Source organism: Phyllobates terribilis, unplaced genomic scaffold (genome assembly GCF_046119375.1).
Source record: "Phyllobates terribilis strain yellow unplaced genomic scaffold, ASM4611937v1 Scaffold_5__5_contigs__length_657084704, whole genome shotgun sequence".
Lineage (NCBI taxonomy): Eukaryota > Metazoa > Chordata > Amphibia > Anura > Dendrobatidae > Phyllobates > Phyllobates terribilis.
The window spans coordinates 32,136,683-32,162,400 of record NW_027362765.1 but is presented as its reverse complement, the minus strand read 5'-3'; the positions used below and the strand labels follow the sequence as shown (position 1 = coordinate 32,162,400).

At 43.9% G+C, this 25,718-nt stretch overlaps 1 protein-coding gene across 2 annotated transcripts in view; it reads right to left on the bottom strand.

The window, feature by feature from the left end:
- LOC141271839 (uncharacterized) overlaps positions 1-24,670 on the bottom strand; it is a 35,005-nt gene extending 10,335 nt beyond the window's left edge. Inside the window, exons 1-2 of one of the 2 annotated variants that reach the window (XM_073682024.1) lie at positions 24,586-24,670; positions 93-242 (exon numbers count right to left, since the gene is read on the bottom strand). In XM_073682024.1, the coding sequence (XP_073538125.1) occupies positions 93-170 (78 nt within the window). In that variant the 5' untranslated portion in view covers positions 171-242; positions 24,586-24,670. Of the gene's footprint in view, positions 1-92; positions 243-23,139; positions 23,294-24,585 lie in introns of those variants that run through there. The other variant, XM_073682025.1, reaches the window with a different exon arrangement.
- Positions 24,671-25,718: the final 1,048 nt, after the last annotated feature.

Genomic DNA, 25,718 nt, shown 5'->3' with positions numbered 1-25,718 from the left:
GACATTTCCAGAGTCCTCACCTCTCCAGTTCTGTCCACCTGTTATTCCCATAGATAAGAATGATGTAATGTGACGTCATCAGAATCTCTCACCTCTCCAGTAAGCCGGAAGAGGATCTCTAGCGTGAGGTGTAAAATCCTCTCTGCCATCTTATACCTTTCCCTATCCATCCTTGATGGGTAAATCTAGAAAATTATGATATATAGACGATCACCACTGAGAGGATCCAATATAGTAGGGACCTGAATGAGGAGAAGATAAACAGATGTAACGTCATAAAGAATTCCATGTAATAATATTAAAAGAGCAAACATATATGTATTCTCTGTTATCTCGTATACACTGAAACATAAGTAGAATTGCTGACTATGACATTTCCTCCACGCTTCCAAAAACTGGCTACCAACGTTTGTCAGGACTGACGTCTGGTGGGAGACCCAACCATTGGAGGCATGGCAGTAGTGAGGAATAGTTAATGTATTACTATGTTTAGTATTTCACAGCATTCTGTTTTCTTCTTTACATATACTAATACATCCTGTACATTTTAGGCCACAAACAACAAGCAGTTTCTTCCTCGGTGTCTGCAGCTGAATAAGTTGCTCATCGACTTATCTTCTATAACACTAATTCTTGTCTCATTCACTGACACTGGAATCAGCATTAGCAATACCGCAGGAGATATTTCTCAGTCATTTGGGTAAAATCATAGAGGGCGATGAGGGTAAAGCAAACCTACTCAATAGCTTCTTCTCCACTGTTTTCACAAAAGAAAACAATTTATCGGAGGAAATGCAAAGTGATAAAGTAAACCCTCCGCTAAATATCACCCACCTAACCCAGGAGGAAGTTCAGAAACACCTAAATAATATTAAAATAGACAAGTCACCAGGCCCAGATGGCATACACCCCCGGGTACTAAAAGAATTAAGTAATGTGATAGACAGGCCGCTGTATCTTATATTCAAGCACTCTTTATGGACAGGGACTGCCCCACTAGACTGGCGCCAAGCAAATGTGGTACCAATATTCAAAAAGGGGTCTAAAAGTGACCCTGGGAACTATAGACCAGTCAGCTTAACGTCTGTTGTGGGTAAATTGTTTGAAGGATTTCTTAGAGATGCTATTGTAGAATATCTTAATGATAATAACTGTCTAACTCCATATCAACATGGATTCATGAGAGATCGCTCCTGCCAAACAAACCTGATTGCCTTCTACGAGGAGGTGAGCTCACAGCTGGACCGGGGAGAGTCAGTGGATGTTGTATACCTTGACTTCTCCAAAGCGTTTGATACCGTGCCACACAAAAGGTTGGTATATAAAATGAGAATGCTTGGTCTGGGGGATAATGTGTGCAAGTGGGTAAATAGCTGGCTGAGTGATAGAAAGCAGAGGGTGGTTATCAATGGAGTAAGCTCAGGGTGTGTCAGGGTTACTAGCGGGGTGCCTCAAGGGTCTGTCTTGGGCCCTATATTATTTAATATATTTATTAATGATCTAGTGGAAGGGTTGCATAGTAAAATAGCAATATTTGCAGATGATACTAAACTTTGTAAAGTAGTTAATACAGATGAGGATAGGGCACAGCTACAGGAGGATTTAGATAAATTGGGGAGTTGGGCCAAAAAATGGCAAATGGGGTTCAATGCCGATAAATGTAAGGTCATGCACATGGGAAAGAAAAACAGCAGTCACCCATACATATTAAATGGGAAAACGTTGGGGAAATCTGACATGGAGAAGGACCTGGGCGTCTTGGTTAATAGCAAATTAAATTGGAGTGCCCAGTGTCAGGCAGCAGCTGCGAAGGCAAATAGAGTCATGGCATGCATCAGAAGAGGAATAGGGGCATATGATGAGAACATTGTTCTTCCTCTGTATAAAGCGCTGGTAAGGCCGCACTTAGAATATTGTGCACAGTTCTGGGCTCCGGTGCTCAGGAAAGACATATTGGAGCTAGAGAAGGTACAAAGGAGGGCGACTAAGGTAATAAAGGGAATGGAGGGACTAGAATACCCAGAGAGGTTGTCAAAATTAGGCCTATTTACGTTGGAAAAGAGAAGGCTTAGGGGAGACCTCATAAACATGTATAAATACATCAGGGGGCAGTACAGAGATCTCTCCCATGACCTGTTTATACCAAGGATGGTGACTAAGACGAGGGGGCACACTATGCGTCTGGAGGAAAGGAGGTTCCTGCACCAGCACAGAAGGGGATTCTTTACGGTCAGAGCCGTGAGACTCTGGAACTCTCTGGGAGAGGAAGTGGTGATGTCCAACTCACTTAATGAGTTCAAGAGAGGCCTGGACGCCTTTCTTGAGAACAATAAAATTACATCTTATGCTTAGTGATAGTTAATTAATCCAGATTGGTGTCGGGAAGTGAATTTTTTCCTCAATGATGTCAATTGGCCTATACCGCATGTTTTTTTTTTTGTTTGTTTTGTTTTTTTTTGCGTTCCCCTGGATCAACGCTGCGGAATAGCTGCAGTGCACAAGAAATAGGCTAAACTGGATGGACGCTTGTCTTTTTTCAGCCTTATAAACTATATGTAACTATATGTAACTATATGTAATGAATAACTACTTTATGATGAGGACGACAACTTCATTTTTTACTACAGCTCTTTTAAACATACAGTTAGGTCCATATATATTTGGACAGAGACAACATTTTTCTAATTTTGGTTCTAGATATTACCATAATGAATTTTAAACAAAACAACTCAGATGCAGTTGAAGTTCAGACTTTCAGCTTTCATTTGAGGGTATCTACATTAAAATTGGATGAAGGGTTTAGGAGTTTCAGCTCCTTAACATGTGCCACCCTGTTTTTAAAGGGACCAAAAGTAATTGGACAGATTAAATAATTGTAAATAAAATGTTCATTTCTAGTACTTGGTTGAAAACCCTTTGTTGGCAATGACTGCCTGAAGTCTTGAACTCATGGACATCACCAGACGCTGTGTTTCCTCCTTTTTGATGCTCTGCCAGGCCTTCACTGCGGTGGTTTTCAGTTGCTGTTTGTTTGTGGGCCTTTCTGTCTGAAGTTTAGTCTTTAACAAGTGAAATGCATGCTCAGTTGGGTTGAGATCAGGTGACTGACTTGGCCATTCAAGAGTATTCCATTCCTTTGCTTTAATAAACTCCTGGGTTGCTTTGGCTTTATGTTTTGGGTCATTGTCCATCTGTAGTATGAAACGACGACCAATCAGTTTGGCTGCATTTGGCTGGATCTGAGCACACAGTATGGTCTGAATACATCAGAATTAATTTGGCTGCTTCTGTCCTGTGTCACATCATCAATAAATACTAGTGACCCAATGCCACTGGCAGCCATGCATGCCCAAGCCATCACACTGCCTCCGCCATGTTTTACAGATGATGTGGTATGCTTTGGATCATGAGATGTACCACGCCTTCGCCATACTTTTCTCTTTCCATCATTCTGGTAGAGGTTGATCTTGGTTTCATCTGTCCAAAGAATGTTCTTCCAGAACTGTGCTGGCTTTTTTAGATGTTTTTTAGCAAAGTCCAGTCTAGCCTTTTTATTCTTGATGCTTATGAGTGACTTGCACCATGCAGTGAACCCTCTGTATTTACTTTCATGCAGTCTTCTCCTTATGGTAGATTTGGATATTGATACGCCTACCTCCTGGAGAGTGTTGTTCACTTGGTTGGCTGTTGTGAAGGGGTTACTCTTCACCATGGAGATTATTCTGCAATCATCCACCACTGTTGTCTTCCGTGGGCGCCCAGGTCTTTTTGCATTGATGAGTTCACCAGTGCTTTCTTTCTCAGGATGTACCAAACTGTAGATTTTGCCACTCCTAATATTGTAGCAATTTCTCGGATGGGTTTTTTCTGTTTTTGCAGCTTAAGGATGGCTTGTTTCACCTGCATGGAGAGCTCCTTTGACCACATGTTTACTTCACACCAAAACCTTCCAAATGCAAGCACCACACCTCAAATCAACTCCAGGCCTTTTATCTGCTTAATTGAGAATGACATAACGAAGGGATTGCCCACACCTGTCCATGAAATAGCCTTGGAGTCAATTGTCCAATTACTTTTGGTCCCTTTAAAAACAGGGTGGCACATGTTAAGTAGCTGAAACTCATAAACCCTTCATCCAATTTTAATGTGGATACCCTCAAATGAAAGCTGAAAGTCTGAACTTCAACTGCATCTGAATTGTTTTGTTTAAAATTCAGTGTGGTAATGTCTAGAAGCAAAATTAGAAAAATGTTGTCTCTGTCCAAATATATATGGACCTAACTGTATTTAAATCACCACCAGCCGCCTCTATGAATGTTTCCCGTCTTCCATGGGCTGTAATCTTCTATCACATTAGATCTCATGTCTGATTCACATACAGAAGTTTGAGTCATTTTTCAAACCTTGTTTGCAAAAACACCACAGACAAGAATTATTTGATGCCAAAGTCTCCATGTACAATGTTTGGTTATGTTTTTTTTTACTCTGGATGTTATGTTTTTGTCTGGTATTTTCCCTTTACAATTTCATATATAACATGAAAAACGTTAGAAAAAAAAGCAGATGTTAAAATGTTTCAAAATAAAATTGGCGCCAACTACACTTGAAAAATACCATACAAAAAGTATGATACACATGGTGCTGCTTTTTACCAAATGTTAAATAATAATAATGTTTATTTTTATGTAGCGCCAACATATTTCGCAGCGCTTTACATACGTTATCATTGCTGTCCCCATTGGGGCTCACAATCTAAACTGTCTTTGGAATGTGGGAGGAAACTGGAGAACCCGGAGGAAACCCACGCAAACACGGGGAGATCATACAAACTCCTTGCAGATGTTGTCCTTGGTGGGATTTGAACCCAGGACCACAGTGCTGCAAGGCAGCAGTGCTATCACTGAGCCACCGTGCTGCCCTATTAACATTTGTTTTAAAAAAAATTCACCCTTTTGTGCATTAAAATGTCATGGGCGCGGCAGCAACAATAATCACGGCAGTTTAATTACTTACCTCTGACACCTCAGGCTCTGACAATAAAAAACACTTTTTAGAATGCAATTTTCATAACTCCCTTGCGAAACAAGTGTCCTCTTGCTATAAATTCATGGTCCGTTTGAAAGCCCATCTCTTGAAGAAATTCAGGTAAGATTTTTGTGGTAGAAATGTCAACACAATTCCTAACTAATGTGAGTCGGCTTCTGTCTCCAGACTCTGGTTGGCCAAGATAACGAAGGTGCCATGGTGATCCTGGATGGACAAGTGGGCAACTGGCACAAAGTACAAAGGGGCTAGTTTGCTGGCCTTTTAGCAAATATACACTTTCATGATCCACAAATGTCTCTGGTTCCATGTTGTCACATAATCCACATAAGCGTTGAAGGAGGCTGTCTAGTCCTTGGTCTAGTATACTGCCTTGTAACAGATACTCCATCATATTGATGGTTCCTCCTGATACAGGCATGGTGGTCACTGGGGGAGCCTCCATTACTGCAGCCAACTCTTACCGGCAACACAATCAGAAGCCTTCAGAACTACAACACCCACAAAGCAACGGACATCTCGATCACTGACTCAATTTGTGGGTTTTGTAGGTGTTGTAGTTCTGAATGAGAGATTTGGAGCCTGGGTCAACCACCATTTCAGGATTTACCAGAATATATTAGGGACACAAAAATAATAATGGTCTGTAGTAATATGCATTGCTTAGAAGGTGATAAATGGCTAAGCTGTGATGTTATAGGATTGTATCCATCCATTCATTCCTCACATACAGTAACTGAATGTCTGATATACCAACTAAATACATTAAGTACATATACAAACACACTCAAATCACTTTTAGGCAGTGACTTTTATTACATAATTATTTCACATTTGAGAATTCATTTTTTTGTACAATTAATAATTAATTTAGTGATGGCCAGATGGAAGGAACTCTTCCTATATAGTAGTCATAATCCCTTAGCCATCCACATCAAGTGGTGTGGTCGATTTATAGACAACCTACAATCAGTGTGGGATGGCTCAGCAGAAGAGGCTATTTTTATTTTGGGGAATACATTAATAATAATTCTTTCATTCTAAGATTTACAAGTTTATTTATCTGACACGAGCATTAACTACCTAAACATCACATGAATAGGAGACGCCGATACATGAGACGGAAATACACTCCCTTACAGAAAACCAACAGCTTGTAACTCTATAACTCTAAAAAGAAATTTCCTTAGGTGAATTAATTAGAACTAAAAAAAATGCTCAATTACTAATACAAATGACAATGGAATTAATTAATAATAGACTGGCTATACACCAGGACTGAGGAGTCTGTAAGCCAAACCTCCAACTGACTGCAACTCCACGACTCCGACACCACAGCCCTGCCTCACTACTGAGCATGTACATAAAGTGCAGCACAGATTCATCTCAACTAAAAGCCGAGATCCTTAGATCAGGAACAGAGCAGACATTTATAGGACATTTCATAACTTTCCCAAATTCTTATGAAAAAGTCGTAAGTTACTTACCGGTAACGGGATTTTTCGGAGACCATGACAGCACCACGAGAGAGGGGATCCGCCCACCAAGGACAGGAAACCTACAGGCTTAAAAGGGGGCTTCCCTCCCTCTCGCCTCAGTTTGGATTACAGAGCATTGAGAGGACCGCCAGGTTAGTAGACATAGCAAAACAATCATAAAAATAATATTTTTATACAACACCACTAAGTGAGAAAAGTTTGTAATTAATAGATGAGGAGTGCTCCCATAAGGTGAAGGGTGGGAATATAAGGGTGCTGTCATGGTCTCCGAAAAATCCCGTTACCGGTAAGTAACTTATGACTTTATCGGTCAACCATGACAGCACCACGAGAGAATTGCAGAGATGAAAAAAAGTCTAGGGAGGGACCACCGCCTGGAGCACCCTTCTCCCAAATGTGAGGTCAGATGAAACACCCAAATCCAGTCTACAGTGCCTATAGAAGGTAGATTGAGAAGACCAGGTAGCTGCCTTACATAAGTCTTCCATCGAGACACCAGACTTCTCCGCCCATGAGGTTGTCACCGCCCGGGTAGAGTGAGCCTTCAACCCCTGTGGCGCTTCCTCACCGCTGGAAACATAGGCTAGAGTAATAGCCTCCCTGATCCACCTAGCTATGGTGGATTTAGTAACCTTAAGCCCCTTTCTAACCCCTTGGTAGGAGATGAACAAGGAACTATCTTTCCTGAAAGCCTGGGTGACCGAAAGGTACCTAATCACACACCTCCTTACATCTAAAGTATGGAACTCAGCCTCTTTTTGGTTACTTGGATTCGGACAGAATGAGGGTAGTATTATTTCTTGGAGTCTATGGAAACGGGAAGCTACTTTGGGGAGGTATGCTGAGTCCGTTCTAAGAATTATCCTATCATCCAGGATCTGAGTGAAAGGTGGGGCTGAAGACAGAGCCTGAATATTACCAACCCTTCTAGCTGATGTTAGGGCTATTAGAAGCGCTGTTTTAAGGGAGATAGACTTAAGGGATGCTGAATCTATCGGCTCAAAGGGTGAACCAGTTAATGCATTCAGCACTAAATTTAGATCCCAGGGTACTTAATTGCTTTTGATAACTGGCCTGGATCTAAACACAGCTTTGATGAAGGAAGAAACCCAATAATTTCCTGCCAAGTCATAGTTATATAGGGCACCTAACGCAGAGACTTGGACTTTAAGGGTGCTTGTTGCCAACCCCAACTCGAGGCCCTTCTGTAAAAATTCTAATATTTTACCAATTGGTGCCCCCTCACCAACTATAGAACCAGAGAAAGATAAAAATTTCTTCCAAATTCTAGCGTAAATCCTGGTAGTGACCGGTTTTCTACTACGCATTAGTGTAGTCACTAGACCTCGGGAGAATCCTTTGCGTTCTAACAGGAACCTCTCAAATTCCACACCGTCAAGTGGAGGCTGGGAGCTTGAGGATGGACTATTGGACCCTGGCTGAGGAGATCCCGAATTTCGGGTAGGACCCAAGGATCGGAGATGGACATGTTCCTCAGGCATGAGAACCAGGTTCTCTTGGGCCAAAAGGGGGCGATCAGGAGGACCCTCGCCTTGTCCGCTCTGATTTTTCTTAGAACCATGGGAAGGAGATTCAATGGTGGGAAGGCGTAGGCCAGACTGAAATTCCAAGTTATTTGGAGAGCGTCTAATGCCAGGGGGTTTTCTCTGGGATTTAGGGAGCAAAAGAGCTTTGTCTTTCGATTTAACCTTGTGACAAAGAGATCTACCACCGGAAGACCCCATTTTCGGACTATTTGGGAAAAGATATCCTGCTTTAGTTCCCATTCGCCCTGCCTGAGAGAAAAACGGCTTAAGAAGTCTGCTTTTACATTTTCTTTTCCTTTGATGTAGAGGGCCGTTAAGGAAAGGAGATGACATTCCGAAATCTGAAAAAGATGATCCGCCACTTTCATTAGTGATCCAGCATGAGTACCCCCCTGATGGTTCACGTAAGCCACCGTTATCCTATTATCTGAAAGGATTTTAACGTTCTTATTATGAAGGAAAGGCAAGAAATGAATTTTCGCCTTATCAACTGCTAGCAGTTCCTTAGTATTAAAGGAAAGACTTTTCCCAGCGTCTAACCAGGACCCCTGGGCAACCATATCCCCCAGATGAGCCCCCCGTCCATGGAAGCTTGCGTCAGTTGTAATTATTCTAGTGACTTTAAACATATCCTGCTACATGTTCACAGACTTGCCAGTGGAAAAGCCAAACTTCACATGCCAGAAATGCAAGCTTGTGTCCCTGTTGGAGGAAAAGTTGCGAAATCTAGAAGAGAGGTTAACTACCTTGAAAATCATTAAGGAAGGTGAAGAGTTCTTAGACAGAGCAGAATTATCTCTTCATGATTCAGAAAGAGAAGAAATTCGAACTGCACCTGAGGAAACAGAGGAATGGAAGCATGTGACCCACAGAAGCTGGAGGATCGAGAGGCAGTCAGCACCCATACTGCTCAGGAACCAGTACCAGGCTCTCACGCAGGAGAACCATGAAGAAATACAGCAAAATAAGACTTTGCCAGCAATGAATAACCTTGTAAGCCCTCAGAATCCTCCTGGATGGAGAAAGAAGAATGTTGTGAAGAAAAAACGGAGAGTGGTGGTCATGGGGGATTCCCTGTTGAGAGGAACAGAGGCCGCTATCTGCAGGCCAGACATAACCTCAAGAGAAATGTGCTGTCTTCCAGGAGCAAAAATTAAAGATGTGTCTGACAGGATATCAAGACTCTTCAGACCTACAGATCACTACCCATTCCTGCTAATACATGTGGGGACAAATGACACCGCAAGAAAGGACCTGGAAACCATCTACAGAGACTTTGAAGACTTAGGCAAGAAAGTGAAAGAATTGGGAGCGCAGGTGGTCTTCTCATCCATCCTCCCAGTGGATGACCATGGAACAATGAGGTGGAATAAGATTCTACAGGTGAACAACTGGCTACGTCGATGGTGCCGTCAACAAGGATTTGGATTTCTGGATCACGGAATGAATTACCTATACGATGGACTACTTGCTAGAGATGGGGTGCACCTTACGAAGACTGGAAAACATGTATTTGGAAGTCGCCTTGCTACACTCATCAGGAGAGCTTTAACCTAGAACAATGTGGGAAGGGAAGCAAAAGGCCAGAAAAAGCCATACAGCTGACAAATACTATTGAGATCTCTGCTACTGGAAGTGGAAAGGAAGAACAAAGACAAAACAATTTAAATAATAAAAATATGGGAGGAAGAGAAACCAATCACAAACTAAAATGTTTTTATACAAATGCACAAAGCATGGGCAACAAACAAGGAGAATTGGAACTACTAATGCAGGAAAAGGAATATGATGTCATTGGAATCACTGAAACTTGGTGGGACGATACACATGATTGGAATAAAAGGCTAAAAGGATACAACTTATTTGCAAGAAACAGACTTGATAAACGAGGAGGAGGTGTCGCATTGTATGTTAGAAAAGCGTATATCTGCACAGAGATTGAAGCTTCAGAGACTGGGAGTTCTGTGGAAACTGTTTGGGTAAGAATACAAGGAGAGAACAACGGAAAGGACACCATTGTAGGAATTTACTACAGGCCACCTGGGCAAGCTGAAGATATGGATGAACTCTTTATGCATCAAATGACCAAGTTCTCCAAAAAATATGACGTAGTGGTCATGGGAGATTTCAACTATCCAGACATTTGTTGGGAATCTCTCTCAAGTAAAACTAACAGGTCAAGCAAATTCTTATCCTCTCTTGCTGACAACTTTATCTTCCAAAAGGTAGGGGAGAAAACAAGGGGATCTGCTACTTTGGATCTAATCCTTATAAACAGGGAGGAAATGGTTGAGGAGGTAAAGGTGGCTGGGACCCTAGGAGGCAGCGATCATGCTATTATAGAATTTTGGATAACTAGAGGAGGAAGACATGTGAAGACTCAAACTTCAAGGTTAGATTTTAGAAAGGCAGATTTTAAGAGACTCAGAAAGAGAATAGGAGGGATCCAATGGCTGGATGTCCTTAAGGACAAAAATGTCCAGGAAGGATGGGAAATTTTTAAAAATGAGATTCTCAAAGCACAATCGTTAACAATCCCGAAAAGTAGGAAGAATGGGAAGCATTTAAGGAAACCAGGATGGATGAACACAGAACTTAAACACATGCTAAAAAGAAAGAAAGAAATGTTTATTAAATGGAAAGAGGGAGGCATATCTAAAGAAGATTATAATGCAGTCTGCAGATCCTGTAGGGCACGTATCAGGTTAGCTAAAGCTGACAATGAATTAAGGCTTGCAAGAGATGTCAAAAGCAATAAAAAAGGATTTTGGGGGTATGTCAAAAGTAAAAGAAAAGTCAAAGATGCTATAGGATTTTTACAGGATGAAAATGGAGAAATGGTAAGAGAGGATGTTGAGAAGGCCAAACTTTTTAATTCCTATTTTGCATCTGTTTTCTCTCAGAAAGAAAATGTAACATCAACTGATCTTCACTGTCCTTTTAAAGGAATAGAAGAATTCAAGTTATCTGTAAACAGAAAGATTGTGAGGGAATATTTAGCTAACATAAATGAGTTCAAGTCTCCAGGTCCAGATGAATTACACCCCAGAGTACTGAAGGAGATCGTAGAAGAAATTTTAGAACCACTCTCCATAATCTTTGAAAATTCTTGGAGAACAGGAGAAGTCCCAGAAGACTGGAGAAGAGCAAATGTTGTTCCTATCTTCAAAAAGGGGAAGAAGGTGGACCCAGGGAACTATAGGCCGGTGAGTCTGACTTCTATACCAGGAAAGATCTTTGAACAAATTATTAAACAACATGTATGTAAGTACCTGGATAAGAATGAAGTGATTAACCAGAGTCAGCATGGGTTTGTAACTAACAAGTCATGTCAGACTAACTTAATTTCCTTCTATGACAGAATCACTGACTGGGTGGATCAGGGAAATGCTGTAGATATAGTATATCTTGACTTCAGCAAAGCATTTGACAAAGTACCTCACACCATCCTTATTGAAAAAATGACCAAGTATGCAATGGACCAGGCAACTGTTAGGTGGATTCATAACTGGCTTAGTGATCGGACTCAAAGGGTGGTTGTAAATGGCTTCACATCCAGCTGGATGAATGTCTCAAGTGGGGTACCACAGGGCTCCGTCCTGGGACCTGTATTGTTCAACATCTTTATCAATGATTTAGATGAAGGAATTGAGGGTAAACTGATTAAATTTGCTGATGACACAAAGCTAGGAGGGATAGCTAATACTAGAGAAGAGAGAGAGAGGATTCAAAAAGACCTAAATAAACTGGAGCAGTGGGCAGCAACCAACAGAATGATTTTTAACAGGGAAAAATGCAAAGTACTACATCTGGGCAATAAAAATAAAAAAAGCATATACAGAATGGGAGGAATAGAGCTAAGCAACAGTACATGTGAAAAAGACTTAGGTATACTAATAGATCATAGACTGAACATGAGACAACAGAGTGATGCAGCAGCAAAAAAGGCAAATACAATTCTGGGATGTATTAACAGAAGCATACAGTCTAGATCACGTGAAGTCATTATTGGTCTTTACTCCTCTTTGGTCAGACCTCATCTGGAATACTGTGTACAGTTTTGGGCACCACATTTTAAAAAAGACATAGACAAACTGGAGCAAGTTCAGAGAAGAGCGACCAGAATGGTGACTGGTCTGCAAACCATGTCCTATGAGGAACGGTTGCAGGATTTGGGAATGTTTAGCTTGCAAAAAAGAAGACTGAGAGGAGACTTAATAGCTGTCTACAAATATGTCAAGGGCTGTCACATTGTAGAAGGATCATCTTTATTCTCATTTGCACAAGGAAAGACTAGAAGCAATGGGATGAAACTAAATGGGAGGAGACACAGATTAGATATTAGAAAAAACTTTTTGACAGTTAGGGTGATTAATGAGTGGAACAGGCTGCCACGAGAGGTGGTGAGTTCCCCTTCAATGGACGTCTTCAAACAGAGGCTGGACAGACATCTGTCTGAGATGATTTAGTGAATCCTGCTTTGAGCAGGGGGTTGGATCAGATGACCCAGGAGGTCCCCTCCAACTCTACCATTCTATGATTCTATGACCCAGGGAACTCCTCGAGACAGGTTTGCCATGTTCACCCACCATTGCAAGGACTCAACAGATCGGGGAGACAAGGACATCCGTCCTTCTAAGTGCCCATTTAATACAACCTCGTTGTACAGAACGTCCCATTGTAAAACCCTGGAGTAGTATTGTGCCCACATAACCACAGGAAGGCAAGATGACAGGGTACCCAACAAGGACATCGCAGCTCTAAGGGACATGACTGGGTTTGATAATGCTCTCTACCAGAATTTTAACCTTTTTTTTTTTGGCTTCCGGGAGGAAACATATTTGAAGGTCTGAATACAGCATGATACCCGAGAACTATTGCATTTTTGAAGGCACTACGCTGGACTTCTATAGATTTAGGATCCAACCCAGACTTTCCAAGATGGAGTATACCAAATTAAGGTGATTTTCACATTGGGAGGCTGAGTCTCCAACTATCAAAAAATCATCCAGGTAAGGGATAATCAAAATATCATGTTCCCTAACATGAGCCATAACTTCCGCTATAACCTTAGTAAATACCCTGGGGGTTATGGCCAGACTGAACGGTAAGGCTCTAAACTGGAAATGTTTAATTTCGTCATCTATGATCAAGGCCACCCTAAGGTATTTCTGGAAGTCCATATGTATAGGTTCATGGTAATAGGCATCTTTTAGGTCTAACACTGCCATGTAACAACCTGAAAAAAGTAACTTTATTGTAGATTTGATGGATTCCATCTTAAAGGTGGGAACTAACAAAAATTTATTAAGGGCTTTAAGGTTAATGATGCACCTAAAAGACCCATCAGGCTTAGCAATCAAAAAGAGAGGTGAGTAGAATCCTAGTCCCCTTTCTGCTGTCGGGACTTCTACTAGGACCGCTTTATGGACCAAGTTCAGGACTTCCACTTGTAGGGCCCTTTGCTCAAGTGCTGAGGAACGGTTTGGGGTCAAGATGAATCTCCCACGAGGAATCTGCCGAAACTCGAATCTCAGACCGAAACCTACCAGACCAAGGATCCAGTTACTAGAAGAAATTTTTGTCCAGGCAGGTAAGAAGCCCAACAGTCTCCCCCCTACCTGGGCTGCGAGTCATTGACTCGGTTTCCGGGGGCCTTGGTTAGAAGAAGAAGAGCCGAACAGGAGCCCTTTACCTTTCGGTCTGCGGTCTTCCCATTTCTCCTGACCCTTCTGGTGTCTTTTCCATAGAAACCTTCTCCTATGGAAAGGACGTTTATACGTGGGGATAGACAAGCTAGGGAAACCTTTCTTTTTGTCACTCGCTTTATCCAGAAGCTCATCCAGGACCGGCCCAAAAAGATGCTCTCCTTCACAAGGAATAGTGCAGAGTCTCGTTCTTGCTTGAATATCCCCCGGCCAACATTTCAGCCACAAGGCTCTACGGGCTGAGTTGAACATAGCGGCTGACCTCGCTGCCAATCTGACCGAATCCGCAGAGGCGTCTGCCAGGAAAGCCGCTGCCCCCTGTAGAAGAGACATATCCGCCAAAATCTCCTTCCTGGGGGTGTTATTTTTTAGATAGGATTCAAGTTGGTCCAGCCATATCATTAGGGACCTGGTGGTACAAGTAGCGGCCAAAGCGGGTTTTAAGGCCCCTGCAGATGCTTCCCAGTTCCCCTTGAGTAAAGTGTCAGCCTTTCTATCCAAGGGGTCCTTAAGAGCCCCCATATCGTCAAAGGGGAGAGAGGAACATTTAGATGCCTTAGCAATAGCCACATCTATTCTGGGGGCTTTCTACCAGGAGCAAGAAGCTGATTCTTCAAAGGGGTATTTTCTTTTGAAGAACGGAGGCAGAGTACCTTTTCTCTCTGGCTTTTTACATTCACTATGAATCAAGTCCTGAATTTTTTCGCTAAAGGGAAAGCTTCATCTCTTTCTTTGTCCCAGCCCCCTGAACATAACATCCTGGACTGATTTTTCCAGTCTGGCATCTGTAATACCCATGGTCGACCGAACCATCTTAATTAAACCATCGACTTCGCTAAGGGGAAAACAATTCTGACCCACACCACTATCTGAGGAAGTGGATGAGGAAGAGGCTGCGTCGTCCGAGTCCGACTCATAAGCTGAGGACAGGGGGTCATCCGGGACTAGGGAGACTTCACAGTCTGTGTCCACCTTTCCTTTAGTTTTTTTGGAGAGGATTTTATTAATTTCGGATTTGACCAAGGTTTTTAATCCCAATGTTAGACTAGGGGCCTCCTCTGCCAGCGCTTGATTTATACAAGACTGACATAACTTTTTAGGGTATGAGTCAGGAAGGACAGAGTTACATAATGCACACTGAATATGCTTGGCCTTGGAGGTACACTTCTTCCCCTATTAAAATTAGAAGGGGAGAAGGGACACTTCATTACTTAAGTGTACTTTCTCGAAGATCACTTACCCAGGTGGCTCAAAAAAAAGGCTGGTACCGATTTGGAGGAAGGACCCTTCTCAGCCGGGGGATCGTCCATGGAGGCTGCAGATTCGTCCATCCTGCTGGAGCCTTGATGGCTGGACCTAGACGCCGAACCTCGCTTTCCTGAGGACCGGGCATTACCAGAACCACGCGGGCGATGCACTTTTTGGAGCTCCCCAAACAGCCGCTGAGATGGTGGAGATGGCGGCTGCTCAACTTGCTGCTGCTGTTCACTATCAGACTCCATGGTAGGGAGAATGAAGCTGGGAAGCCCTGAACCGTGGTGCCTGGCCAGTTAAATAGGCCTTGATCCACCCCTCCACACCAGATCTAATCAACAATCCTCTTTTTTTTTTTCTCTTTCTCTCCTCAGGGACGCCTACACCGCGGTTAACACCGCACTCACATACTGATACCGGTAACCTTCCCAGGTAAGCCCCGCTCACAGCGATGTCCCGCTACCTCGGAACGGGGCGCAATCCTCCCATGGCCCGCTCTGGGTCGGGGAGGAGGGTCGCAGATACCTCGGACCCGGAACACCGACCTCCGCCGGGTGTCGATGAGGACAACCCCCTCACGCAACCCGCATCTCCAGGGGGATGGTGGGCTTGTTACCCCAGATAGGGGCGCAGTCCCACTGCACTCCGGATCCCAACCATGGCAGACACTTCCATAGTAGGCGCAACTGGCTGCAGCAGATAAAGGGGCTGCCATCCCAGACAGGGGCGCAGCTCCCCTGCATATCCGGTGCAAAGAAATGCTGTGCCTTTCTCAGATAGGGGTGCACTCGCATTGGCAGAGCGCTGTAGCTGCAGATCCCAGATAGGGGCGCTGCTCGACAGCCGTCGCCATCCAGATCTTCCACGAGCCTGCAATAGGTTCCCTCCATCAAGGACAGGAAACCAAACTGAGGCGAGAGGGAGGGCCGCCCCCTTTTAAGCCTGTAGGTTTCCTGTCCTTGGTGGGCGGATCCCCTCTCTCGTTGTGCTGTCATGGTCGACCGATAAAATTTACTCCATACTGCACTGAACTACTGAACCCAATTTATTATATATTTTAGGAGTCGGTTCATTTTATACCGACTCCACCAAAATGGGCACAGACTCCTACTCCACAGCCCTGCTATACACATTAGCCTTATGTCGGACGAACCTGCCAATATCGACTGGTTCGGCTGCCAGCCTTGTGTGTATGGGGATGGCGGCTGACTGATGGTATGGAGAGATGTTGATCTCACGTGTCCGATTGTGGACTGCCAATCACATTGCTCACTGAGACATAAGTTACCAGCCGACGTGTCGGTCAGCAGTTTTCACATAGAGAACACAAGAGAGCTCGGCTGAATGAGCACTCCTGTGTTCACGGGAGTCTGATGAGATGGCTGTTGTCAGAACGATCTGTCGATCAACATCCATCTGATGGCCATCTAATGTGTATGGCCAGCTTTAGAGAACGTGGATATGCTAATTATTAAGAGCAAACAAAAAAGTAATAATGAACAGACAAGTACTATATGATGAAAACAGACATAACACTAAAAAAGATCAATGTGGAACCTTAACAACTAATTAAAGCTTAGCATACAATGCAATAATATCTATTATAAAAAAAAAATAGCTAAGCATGTTGTACCAGGATCCTGGTCTGAACAAGATCTTGCAACATGATGTCAGATTTGTATCTAGCAGAGCTCCTACCATTGTTGACATTCTTTGTCCGAGTATGTTTTCCTGTATACAAAATCATACATAGAGAACTATCTATGGTCAGACTATCTGCAAAACATGTGGTTTTGTGACCTGACAGACACTTTTCAATCTTACCAAAATGACAAATATATATCTCTGGCTCTATACTATGTGTGGAGGGGATGAAGGCACTGTGGGATCATTACACTTTGTGGGGGAATGGCTGTACTGTGGGAACATTATACTGTATATGGGGGAATGGTGGTACTGGGGGAACATTATACTGTGTGTGGGGTGATGCCAGTACTGAGGGAACATTATACTATGTGTAAGGGTGTTATAGCAGAAGATGAGGTCCCCCAAGTTCAAAGACCCCATCTATGCTATATAAGTCTGACGGTTACCTTAGGTCAAAAACAACAACTAAATGTTCCTTCCTTGTATCAATAGAAACTAACGTGTCCTTGCTAGTCATCACAATGTGTCTGATTAAATGTTTCAACACAAGCATAGGCATCACGAGAACAGAAACCAGTTTTTTGTTTGCACAGCTAAATTGTATGATCGGACCATATATAGTAAATCCGTTTCTGCCTCCAGGGTGTATATAAACCCTATGCTTTGTAATAAAGTTAGAGTCTGTTGACGCATACTACCTGTCTTGTGTCTTATTCTCTCCGGGCCTGTATACTAAAGGATAGAAGAACCAGAAATCAGTGACGACAAGCTGGCGCCCGAACAGGGACCTGAGTTAATCTGTCCAGGGGTGCTCGACCGGTCCGAGATGTGGGACGAGCGAAGCTCTCTGTTGGTGATATATACAGCGCTAAGATAAGAATAACTGTTATATTCTACCTAAATTATATCACTACATAGAAGAGACTCCCTCACCCCCGAGCGGTCGGCTCCCAGGTAATTCACAGATTGTTGTCTGGCTCAGGTCCCTTTGAACCAGTAGAATCCCCTCAGATAAATTGTCAGTCCTGCCTTCTATCCTTTGGAAAAACTTAAGAATGACAGCATGGATCGGATGATTGTGTTGTGGGTGTGTCTCGGGATCGGTGTTTTTGGTCTGTTTTTCTGGTTGGCGTATAAGTCCTGGAGGGCAAGTAGTGGCGTGGTTCAGAAATCTTTGTGGCCCATTGTCTAAGTGATTGAGGAGTCTACTCTGAGTGAGGAGAACCGAAAGAATGGGGAACCAAAATGCCAAAGAAGGCGTTACAGCCAAAGACTTAGTAGTACGCAGAGAAGGGAAACAGGCACTGATTGGAATTGACAAAATATTGTGTAAGGCGGGAATGAATGATAATGGAGAGATGAACGGAGAGAAATGGAAATCCTTCTTTAACTCCTATCATGGATGGCTGAAAGATAAGGGTCTGTTGGAGACAGTGGATGTATGGATGAATGCATGCGCTCATTTTGAAGGAAGAATTGAAGAATTAGGAAACGGATGTTACAGACTGACAAAAACCGGAATGACAGATTTTCCTCCCTATCTGCCCCCGACGTCACCCCCACCCCAGTACCAGAATTCCCAGGAACCCAATTGCTGGGTTTGCCCCAGATGTGGACAGCAGAATCTCTTGACTGTAGATATCTGTGTGGCATGCGGAGGACCAAGACTCCACCCAGCTAGACTATTCCCAATGAGGACGGTAGTTGTGCCAGGAGCACCGGGAGCAGCAACAGCAGCAGTAGGGGACGCAGTTGTTCCAGGCCAAGAAGCCCGTACAATGTTAATGTATAGACCATGGAGTCCCTCAGAACAATTGGCGTTGATTTCCCAGTTGCCAGATCCGTCCCAGTCAATCAGATGGGTTTTGCCAGAATGATAAGAACCATACAGGATACGTACAATGCAACTAGGTTGGATTTACAAGGGGTAATTAAGGGAAAATTGGCAGATGAAGCCCGCTATGATAGGTTGACAGATGAAACGTACAAGCAGTATAACAATAGGACCGGACCCGAAGACGCAGAACCCAATAATGCAGCGGCTGGAGTCCTGAATTGGTAAAAGCATGTAAAGACAGGCAGGGAGAAAGGCAGGTTACACTAGAAGACCGAGTTCAGGGTAAGGAAGAGGACCCCAAAGACTACTTTTGGGCTCTAAGGAAGACTTGGTCGGAAATGGGGTTCATTCCTGAAAATAAGACTAATGAGAGGGTATTAGCAAGTGCTTTCATGAACGGACTAAAGAAAGAGATTGCAGAAAAGGTAAAAGCAAGTAAACCAGAGTGGAGATCAGTGAAGGCAGAGGATTTGGCCAAGATAGCTCAGGGGGCACAGCATGACATAATACAGGCAAAGAGAGCTGCCAGAATACATAGAGTAGAGACGACCCCCAGAAACAACAGAGGCAGAGGACGGACTGCAGGAGGGGGACAGAGACTATGTTACGGATGTAGAAAGCCAGGACATTTTAGAAAGGACTGTAGGACCAACCCGTATCCAGATGCTCAGAGTACGGGTCCTCCAGCCAACCAAACAACGCCCCCATAGGATGAGGGTAGCTTGCACATGAACTCCCTCATCTCCCTACCCCCAACTCCCAGTTGTATAGTGCAGGTGAACCTACCAGAGGGACATGAAATCGATTTCCAAGTAGATACGGGGGCCGACAATTCAGTAATTACGCGAGGTGATTGGCCGTACACTGACACTGATTTTTCACATCATGTCATTGCCACCCCTTTCAATTCCCCATCTGTCCTGCTCCCTGTCACTATAAAAATTCCCCTGCAAATTCAAGGAGCTACTGTACACAGCCAGCTCATGGTATCGCCCCGAGGCCAATGTAACCTTTTGGGAAACGATGTATTGTCTCAATTACAAGCACATATTGAATATCATCCTGATGGCACCGTCACCATGACCCCAGGTTTAAAACCAAGCACCCTTTGCAAAATAATGTCACTAGATATTGCCAGCATAGAAGAGACAAACGATTTTCCCCTGATATTGGAGCAGGCTGTACCCTACGACTTTTGAGCCTCAGATAACACAGATGTTGGTAGGTTAAGAGTTCAACCAGTAATGGTGAATCTAAAACCAGGAGCCATCTTGCCTCAACAGAAGCAATATCCCCTTAGCTCGGCTCAGGAGAATGCCATAGCCCAACAAGTCCAAAAATTACTACACAGGGGAGTCCTAGTCAAAACCCAGTCCCCTTGCAACACTCCCCTGTTCCCAGTAAAGAAAAAGAGCGTGCCAGGACAACCAGCCGCATATAGAATGGTCCATGACCTCCGGTTGGTTAACAAAGCCACAGAACTTCTAACACCAGTTGTGCCCAACCCGCATACTCTTCTGTCACAGATACCTTCTAACTCTCTTTGTTTTTCAGTGGTCGATTTGGCAAATGCATTTTTCAGTGTACCATTACATCCTGACTGCCAGTACCTGTTTGCTTTCACGTTCCAGGGCAGTCAATATACATGGACAGTGTTGCCACAGGGTGCCCAGAATTCACCCACAATGTACACTGCAAGTCTGCAGGAAATACTGGAGGGATGGTCTGAACCACATATCGTTGTTCTGCAATATGTCGATGACCTGCTCATTTGTGCCCCCTCCAGGAAACAATGTCATAACGCAACTATATTACTTATGTTGTTTCTCTATCACGCTGGCTGCAAGGCGTCGAAAGATAAGCTTCAGTTTTGTAAATCTTCAGTCACCTTTTTGGGACATTGCATTACACCAGGAGCCCGCCATTTGACAAATGCACGTAAACTAGCAGTACAGGCATTCACCGTCCACATTAATGTTGCAGCCCTCAGAACTTTTCTTGGACTCGTTTCCTATTGCAGACAGTGGATTCATGCCGTCTCTGTTTTAATGCAGCCCCTCTATGACTGTCTTACCCCAACACCTTTTGTACTAACACCAGAGGCAATAGACTGTTTTTATTCTCTCAAAAAACGTATTTTGGCCGCTCCAGCTTTGGGTACACCTAATTATGAGCTCTCATTTACTCTGTACCTTCACGAGCAAGCTGGACATGCAGCAGGAGTTTTAACTCAATCACATGGTGACAATCAGAGACCTGTTGCCTATTTTAGTGGCAGATTGGATGCGGTAGCCAGAGGTGCACCATCCTGTGTATGTGCTCTGCATGCTGTTGGACTGCTACTCCACAAATCTGCAGACATTGTTCTAGATCATCCGCTCACCGTGCTAACACCTCATGATGTCTACACTATATTGAATCAAGTGCAACCTGCTCACCTCTCAGCAGCACGTCATCTCAGGTTACAATGTGCACTGTTAATGCCTCCCAATGTTTCTTTACAGAGGTGTACTACTTTGAACCCAGCAACTTTGTTACCTCTCTCCGATCTGAAGGAGGGGTCAGGTACTGTGCTTTTTAAGGAAGATCCAAGAGAGGATGTTCCTCATGACTGTGTACAAATGATGGCACAAGAAACGGCAGGTTTACCTACTGTATTTGAACATGAATTACAAAATGCAGATTTTGAATTTTTTGTAGATGGATCCCGTCATCAGGACGATTCAGGTACTTTCCATACTGGATATGCAGTTGTCTCCCTCAATGCAGTAATCAAGGCAGAACCAATGATCCCACACCAATCGGCTCAAGAGGCCGAACTTAGGGCCCTAACCAAGGCCTGTAAATTAGCAGAAGGTAGTGTTGTTAACATTTACACGGATTCTAGGTACGCATTCGGTATAGCGCATGATTTTGGTCCAATATGGAAATCAAGAGGTTTCCTGACGGCAGCAGGACACCCCATAAAGAATGCTGATGCGGTCCAGCAGTTAATTGATGCGCTACAATTACCCAAACAAGTAGCTGTCATAAAGGTAAGAGCACATACCAGACGCACCGACCAGGTAAGCAGAGGTAATGCGATGGCAGAAGCAGCAGCAAAAACAGCAGCCTGCAAGCCACAACAAGGGTCAACAGTACGTCAGATAAGTGCCCCTAAAAACCCCTTTGTGTCAGAGGGCATCTTATCCCAAATGCAGGCTCAGGCTCTGAAGGAGGAGGTTGATAAGTGGTTGAAGGAAGGTGCATGCCTGAATGAAGCAAATGGGGTATGGGGGAAAGGGACACGATGATGCCTTCCAAGGGCACTGTACTCAGCGGCTGCCCAGATGCTACATGGGACGGTACACCAATCTAAAACGGCTGTGATGAATGTGATGCAGAAACATTGGGTGGCACCAGGATTCTCCACCTGTATTGAACAACTGATAAAAGGGTGCATGATATGTGCTACACATAATCAGGGTAGAGTAGTCAAAACACCACCCAAACACACCCCCCGGCCCCTCTATCCATTCCAGAGACTGCAAATTGATTGTATTCAGCTGCCGAAGTCAGGATCATGGGAATATGTGTTGGTCTGTATTGATTTGTTCTCAGGATGGCCAGAGGCTTTCCCGATTGCCAAAGCCACGGCTGCGGCAACCGCAAAGAAACTGCTTGCGGAGGTGGTCTGCAGGTATGGGGTACCAGAGGTAATTGAGAGTGACAGAGGTAAACACTTCAGGGGTGAAATAATGAATGAAGTCATGTCAGCTCTAGGAATTCAACAAGCATTCCATACCCCATATCACCACAAAGTAGTGGTAAAGTGGAAAGACTGAATGGGACATTGAAATTAAAAATTCAGAAAGCCATGGCTGAGACAGGAAAACCATGGCCGGATTGTTTATCGCTTGCTCTGTTTTCAGTAAGATACACGCCCAATAAAAAGACTGGACTCTCTCCATATGAGATATTGTTTGGCAACGTACCCAGCCTAGGGTGTTTCTATCCGCAACCATTAGAAATGAACAACCATGTGCTAAGTTCCTACGTAAGGGCTTTACACAAAAAGATCAAACAAATACATGATAATGTTTTCAGTTCTCTTCCAGATCCAGATCAAGACTCTAGCAGCCATACGCTGCAACCTGGAGACTGGTTGGTTATAAAAAGACACGTGAGGAAAAGCCTAGATCCACGGTTTGACGGACCCTTTCAAGCTCTGCTGACCACAAGCACAGCCGTTATGCTAGAGGGAAAAGAGGGCTGGATCCACGCGTCCCATTGCAAAAAGATACTAGGAGACCCAGCGGACAAAGAATGAAGACATTGTTTATACTTACCTGCATCCTTGCGACCACAGGTGCATGGACGTTAGGCACCACAGATGGAGATGACAATAGATTCATTAAACACCATCTTGCTCTAATCGATGGACTAAAGGAGCAAAACCAGACTACTTCTAATTGTTGGATATGTACACATGCCCCTGTGACGTCCACTAGCATACCCTTTCTCGCTGTCCCAGTCTCATGGGAAGAGATAAACTTTTGGGTGAACTGCTCAGATACTTTGGCTAATAATTCCACACAGAGATTAAGCTTTAAGATGAGGCCAACCTCAAGAACCAGGATTCCTGGTGGGCAAACACCTTTTCCTTTCTGAATCCCGCCAATTGGTTTAAAGGTATCGGTGGGTGGTTGGCTGGTATAGTGCAAGCTATTTTTCAAGTTTTGCTAATGTGTCTTGCGGTTTATTTGGTTTTTAAGCTTTTTCGAATGTGTATTCAGCGTTGTGCTAAAAGAAAAAGAAAATATAGAGATTCTTATTGATAAATGAAGGAACAAAAGGACGGAATGTTATAGCAGAAGATGAGGTCCCCCAAGTTCAAAGACCCCATCTATGCTATATAAGTCTGACGGTTACCTTAGGTCAAAAACAACAACTAAATGTTCCTTCCTTGTAGCAATAGAAACTAACGTGTCCTTGCTAGTCATCAGAATGTGTCTGATTAAATGTTTCAACACAAGCATAGGCATCACGAGAACAGAAACCAGTTTTTTGTTTGCACAGCTAAATTGTATGATCGGACCATATATGGTAAATCCGTTTCTGCCTCCAGGGTGTATATAAACCCTATGCTTTGTAATAAAGTTAGAGTCTGTTGACGCATACTACCTGTCTTGTGTCTTATTCTCTCCGGGCCTGTATACTAAAGGATAGAAGAACCAGAAAGCAGTGACGACAAGGGGATGTCGGTACTGTGGGAACATTGCAATGTGTGTGGGGGTATGGTGGTACTGTGAGAACATTATACGGTGTGTGGGGGGATGATTGTACTGTGGGAACATTATACTGTCTGCGTGGGGATAATGGTACTGTGGGAACATTATACTATCGGGGGATGGTGGTACTGTGGGAGTATTATACTATGTGAGGGATGGGGTACTGTGGGAGTATTATACTGTGTGGAAGAATGGCGGTATTGTGGGAGTATTATAATGTGTGGGGAAAAGCCGATACTGTGGGAACATTATACTGTGTGTGTGGGAAGTCTGTATTATGGGAACATTATATAGTATATGGGGGGATGGTGTTACTATGGGAACATTACACTGCGTGTGGGGGGACGGTGGTACTGTGGGAACATTATACTATATGGGGGGATGGTGGTACTGTGGGAACATAATACTGTGTTTGGTGGGATGGGGGTACAGTGGGAGTATTATACTATGGGGGGGATGAGGGTACTGTGGGAGTATTATACTATGTGAGTATTGCAATGTGTGTGGGGGGGGTGAGGGTACTGTGGGAGTATTGTAATGTGTGGGGGGATTGTGGTACTGTGGGAACGTTATAGCGTGTAGGGCCAAGAAAGGGGGCACTGTACTATGAGAGTATTATGTGTGCCATGTTGCTGTCTTTCATAGTTGGGTGATATGTATCTATCAGAGGAAAAGGAACTAAAAAAATGATGGATTCTTATAAAGTAGCAACACCAAAATAGTCTCAGCACTGAGGGGGTTAATGCGGCCTGCGCCAAGTAATGGGGGATCTCCACATACCTCCACCTGCAGAGCCGCCACCACATATATGGCTGTTCTGTGCGCACAGGACCTGTGATGAGGTCACAGGAGGGGAGGAGTCAGGGGTCACATGATCAGGGGCCTCAGTGGATGCAGGACTCTGCTGTGCTGGTTGTCATGGTGCTGGATGAGGGGAAGGTTATGTGTGGGGTCAGGAGGGGTTTACAGTGTGGTGAGCTCAGTATTATCTATATATTAATGCCCCATATAGCAGACGTCCGGTGACTGGTGATAATTCCCTCCTGTGTGGTGAGCTCAGTATTATCTATATATTAATGCCCCATATAGCAGCCGTCCGGTGACTGGTGATAATTCCCTCCTGTGTGGTGAGCTCAGTATTATCTATATATTAATGCCCCATATAGCAGACGTCCGGTGACTGGTGATAATTCCCTCCTGTGTGGTGAGCTCAGTATTATCTATATATTAATGCTGCCATATAGCAGCCGTCCGGTGACTGGTGATAATTCCCTCCTGTGTGGTGAGCTCAGTATTATCTATATATTAATGCCCCATATAGCAGACGTCCGGTGACTGGTGATAATTCCCTCCTGTGTGGTGAGCTCAGTATTATCTATATATTAATGCCCCATATAGCAGACGTCCGGTGACTGGTGATAATTCCCTCCTGTTTGGTGAGCTCAGTATTATCTATATATTAATGCCCCATATAGCAGACGTCCGGTGACTGGTGATAATTCCCTCCTGTGTGGTGAGCTCAGTATTATCTATATATTAATGCCGCCATATAGCAGACGTCCGGTGACTGGTGATAATTCCCTCCTGTGTGGTGAGCTCAGTATTATCTATATATTAATGCCCCATATAGCAGACGTCCGGTGACTGGTGATAATTCCCTCCTGTGTGGTGAGCTCAGTATTATCTATATATTAATGCCCCATATAGCAGACGTCCGGTGACTGGTGATAATTCCCTCCTGTGTGGTGAGCTCAGTATTATCTATATATTAATGCCGCCATATAGCAGACGTCCGGTGACTGGTGATAATTCCGTCCTGTGTGGTGAGCTCAGTATTATCTATATATTAATGCCCCATATAGCAGCCGTCCGGTGACTGGTGATAATTCCCTCCTGTGTGGTGAGCTCAGTAT